This window comes from Staurois parvus, unplaced genomic scaffold, assembly GCF_062004578.1.
Source record: "Staurois parvus isolate SC_StPar_1 unplaced genomic scaffold, SC_StPar_1.0 ptg001689l, whole genome shotgun sequence".
Lineage (NCBI taxonomy): Eukaryota > Metazoa > Chordata > Amphibia > Anura > Ranidae > Staurois > Staurois parvus.
The window spans coordinates 124,275-128,707 of record NW_028319485.1 but is presented as its reverse complement, the minus strand read 5'-3'; the positions used below and the strand labels follow the sequence as shown (position 1 = coordinate 128,707).

The 4,433-nt window shown below is 42.0% G+C and overlaps 1 protein-coding gene across 1 annotated transcript; it reads right to left on the bottom strand.

Moving 5' to 3' along the window:
• Positions 1 to 562: 562 nt before the first annotated feature.
• Positions 563 to 2,036, bottom strand: LOC149434738 (uncharacterized). The gene has a single exon (XM_089663452.1). The coding sequence runs from the start codon at positions 1,859 to 1,861 to the stop codon at positions 1,133 to 1,135; it is 729 nt and encodes a 242-aa protein (XP_089519578.1). The 5' UTR covers positions 1,862 to 2,036; the 3' UTR covers positions 563 to 1,132.
• Positions 2,037 to 4,433: the final 2,397 nt, after the last annotated feature.

Here is a 4,433-nt window from a genome sequence, read left to right as displayed (position 1 = left end):
AATATCACCCAAACCGTACTCTCCGCTCCTCGCACAACCTCCTGCTCTCTAGCTCCCTTGTCCCCTCCTCCCATGCTCATCTCCAGGACTTCTCCAGAGCTTCCCCCATCCTCTGGAACTCTCTACCCCAATTTATCAGACTATCGCCTACTCTGCTCACTTTTAGGCAATCTCTGAAATCCTCTCTCTTCAGGGAAGCATATCCTGCCCTCAGCTAATAATGGAATCTTCTACTCTTCCAACCAGTCCATCCCCCACAGTTAGTACCTTTTTTGTACCAATAGCCCCTCCCTCCTAGATTGTAAGCTCCAAGGATCAGGGTCCTCCTATCCCTCTTGTATTTAACTGTATTGTTGCTGTATTGTCTCCCGTTATATTGTAAAGTGCTGAGCAAACTGTTGGGGCTATATAAATCCTGTATAATAATAATAATGAGAGGAGATGAAATGTGGAAAGAAGGCATTGATAATGGGAGAGGAGATGGAACATGTAATGGGAGGAATGGACAAGGTGGGTTTAGCTGGAGACCTCAAGCCTGGCTGATGATGTATCAATAGTCAGAAGAACCTGGAATGGACTCTCCCACTGAGGCTTCAGAGACTTGGTAAGATGACAATAGACCCCATCCTAGTCTCTGGTACTGAGGCAGTGTTGGTCATGTATTACCTCAGGATCCAGAAATGAGGAAAATGCTTGGAAACACAACTCAGTTGGTGAATCATGAAAATGCATTACATGTTCAGTCAAAGCTCCATAAAAAAAGCTAAAGAATGAGAATCATGAGGGAAGCTGTTCAGTTATTGATGCTTATCTTAAAAAAATTATCAAAAGATAAAATATTTAAATCCCTTCTAGTTGTGTATTGATGGAGATAAGCACTAAACTCAGTTCATCCAATCATTACATTGCAGTTTGCTCAGATTTTAGTTTGTTTCTTTTAAGGTAACATTTTATCTTCTCCCTTCTTCTCTAGGTTGTGGGATGATATTGGGGATGTGAAACTAACTTGTGACACCTGAAACTTTTTAAATATCTCTTTTCGTCCAGTATTTAATCTATGCTGAAATTTGTGAATCCTCCGGTGATAGATTAGACCGGCATTAACTGTAAAAGTTTTGTCATATTGATAGCATTAAAATGACTTCTCTCCAGTGTGAATCATCTGGTGTGTGATAAGATATGACTTCCGTGTAAAAGCTTTATCACATTCAGAACACTGATATGACTTCTCTCCAGTGTGAATCCTCTGGTGTCTGATAAGACTTGACTTCCGTGTAAAAGCTTTATCACATTCAGAACACTGATATGGCTGCTCTCTAGTGTGAACATTCTGGTGTCTGATAAGATCTAACTTATGTGTAAAAGCTTTATCACATTCAGAACACTGATATGGCTTCTCTCCAGTGTGAATCCTCTGGTGTCTGATAAGATCTGACTTTACTGTAAAAGCTTTATCACATTCAGAACACTGATATGACTTCTCTCCAGTGTGAATCCTCTGATGTGTGATAAGATATGACTTCCGTGTAAAAGCTTTATCACATTCAGAACACTGATATGACTTCTCTCCAGTGTGAATCCTCTGATGTGTGATAAGATATGACCTCTGTGTAAAAGCTTTGCCACATTCAGAACACTGATATGACTTCTCTCCAGTGTGAACAATCTGGTGTCTGATAAGATGTGACTTCTGTGTAAAAGCTTTATCACATTCAGAACACCGATATGGCTTCTCTCCAGTGTGAACTCTTTGGTGTACTATAAGGTCTCTCTCACGTGTAAAAGTTTTGCCACAGTCAGAACAATGATATGACTTCCCTCCATTGTGAACCTTCTGATGTGTGATATATTTTCTCTCCATTGTAAAATCTCCAAACAAGAAGTAGTATGAAATGACTCCTCTTATGTATACGTGGTTTGGACTTTAGTGTAAAGCAATTGTCACTTCCAGAACACTGAAATTCCCTTTCTCCTGCTGTCCTCTGAGGCTGGATCAATGTGGAAGAGGATCCAAACCATGACTTTTAGAACACAGATATGACTTGTACCCTGTATGAATCCTCCAGTGAGCTGCAATAAAGACTTTCAATCAATTAAGACATCCATATGTCTTGTTTTCCATGTGACTCAGCTGTATTCATGAAGACCAACATGACCGAAAACTTGGCTCATCAATCCACCTGTACAGAACGAAAAAAAATTAAAATTCTATATAAAGGGCTACATAAAGTTTCTTTCTATTTTTAATGTTCATTACTAAATATATCTTATGAATAGAAAGAATATGTACAGCATTATCTACAGTATTTTTGTAATCAAATAGAGTTTATTCAGAAAGTTTATAAGTGCGCACAGTATTCCCAACATTCAGCCCAGACAATGGAGTCATACATTCTCACGTATAGGCAGTTGTGGCACTGTTACAGATCATACAGAACAATAACTTGCTTTGTCTATGGTGTCACTTTTACCTTTTATAAACAAATGAACAGAGAAAAGAAGAAACAGCCTAGAACAATTCAGCTGTACACGGCAAGTAACTCCCCCAGTACATACATAGATAGCTGACACCGATCAATTTTTTATGGTCAAGCAGCCTCACTATTGCTCTATGACTTGTAATAGGAGGAGGTGTAAATAATTCCTCCTCTATTGAGACCAAGAGGCACACCCGAGGAATATTGAATACCAACATTATAATACTGGTCATATTGTTCCACTTTTTGAATAATTTTGGACATCTCCAAAACATGTGTATCAAATCCCCGACATCACCGCTACAATTGTGGTCATAAGGGGAAATCCCTCCTGTCCTAGTTGAACAATTGAGCTGGAGTCCTGAAAGCTCTATGCAAAGAAATGACTGAGTTTCTGTGAAGAGGACAGAGAGATGAGAGGTATGGAGGTCACAATCACCTCCCACCACTCTCTCTTATTTTCTCTGTTTCCCATTTCTTTCTATAAGTCTTCGGCAAGAGTCAAAAGACGGGAATAAATATATGAGAGATCATGCCTTTCCCACTGGTGCCATCTGAAGCCCATTAACAAGTGTGAGAGTGTCAGGAATGGACTTGCCAATGGTGATGGGACTCACCTGCCTTGTGGGCTGCAGTACCAGGGCTTGCCAGCGGGTGCTCTCAGCAACCAGAGACTCACTCCTGCAATCGGCCATCACCTGAGGCTGATTGCAGGAGGTGTATTTAAGGAATGGCCGGGCCTGTGATCAGTGCCTTGATGTATGTTTCCCATGAGCCCCTGTATCTTGTTATCTGTGCCTGCTTTGATCCTGATCCTGTTGACTGTCTCCTGCACTGACCCCTGGCTCTTTACATGACTACTCTCTGCCTGCTCCTCCTGTACCTACCTGCCTGATAGTTACTGACCCGGCCTGCCTGACTATGCTTGTGTTCCCACACATATTGGGACTAGCTTAAGGTTTGGTTTTGCACTGTGTTCTGTGTATTGTGTAACCTTAAATAAATTATATTACTTTTACACCATCCTTGAGCCTGCGTTTCCCTGTGTCAGTCCACACATCTCTGGACATACCTGGAGCCCTGACAGAGAGTGATGTGAAATCTGTATCTGATGGAAGTAGCAACCGATGGATGGGATCTAATGTGTCTACTAAGTCCCACCTGGTAAGATGTTGAAGTTGGGCAGCTATAAAATAAAGTCTAGCATTTGGTATTGCTAGGCCTCCTTGGTCTTCACCATACTGTAGAGTAGTGAGTTTGATTCTAGCTGACAGCTTCTTCTAAATGAGTTCCCCAAACTGGGAGTCTATACTGGAGAACCACTTACGAGGTGTCCACATGGGAGAATTGTGGAGTATATAGAGGAATTGTGGGGTCCATATCTTCTCTTGTTCATAGATTTTATTGGAAAGAGATAATAGTTTTACAAGGAGCTGATAACAATGTGATTGCAGGACTCACCAACAGTAAGTCAGAAGGGGTACAACCCTTAGAGGTAACGTACAGGTTGTAATTTGTACAGTACAAATAATATCTTCATACATTAAAGTGGAGTTCCAGTGAAAATTAAAAAAATAAAAGTCAGCAGCTGTAAAAACTGTAGCTGCTGACTTTTAAAAGATCGGCACTTACCTGTCCCTCGATCTCGTGGTGTCCTCCCCACAGCCCGTTTCACTGGCCGCCCTGTGTTTCCAGTGCCGGCATCTTCAGTGTGGGCACCCAGCTGTGACAGTTTGCAGCTTCACATCCGGGTGCCCACTGAGCATGTGTGAGTATCTCTGTGCTTTGTGAATGGTCCTGTAGTCTTCTAGGACCTTTCATGTGTCCCAGAAGACTACAGGGAGGGAGGGGGGAGGACAACCTCCGCTTCTGATCACCTAGGTGATTGCAGCAGAAGTGGGAGCGGGTACCTGTCAATTTCGGTTACCCCCCCAAAAAGGTGCCAGTGGGGTCCTT

What these genes read in the sequence shown, in the direction of transcription:
- LOC149434738 (XM_089663452.1), bottom strand. Translation starts at nt 1,861, where the DNA reads ATGGAGAGAAAATATATCACACATCAGAAGGTTCACAATGGAGGGAAG.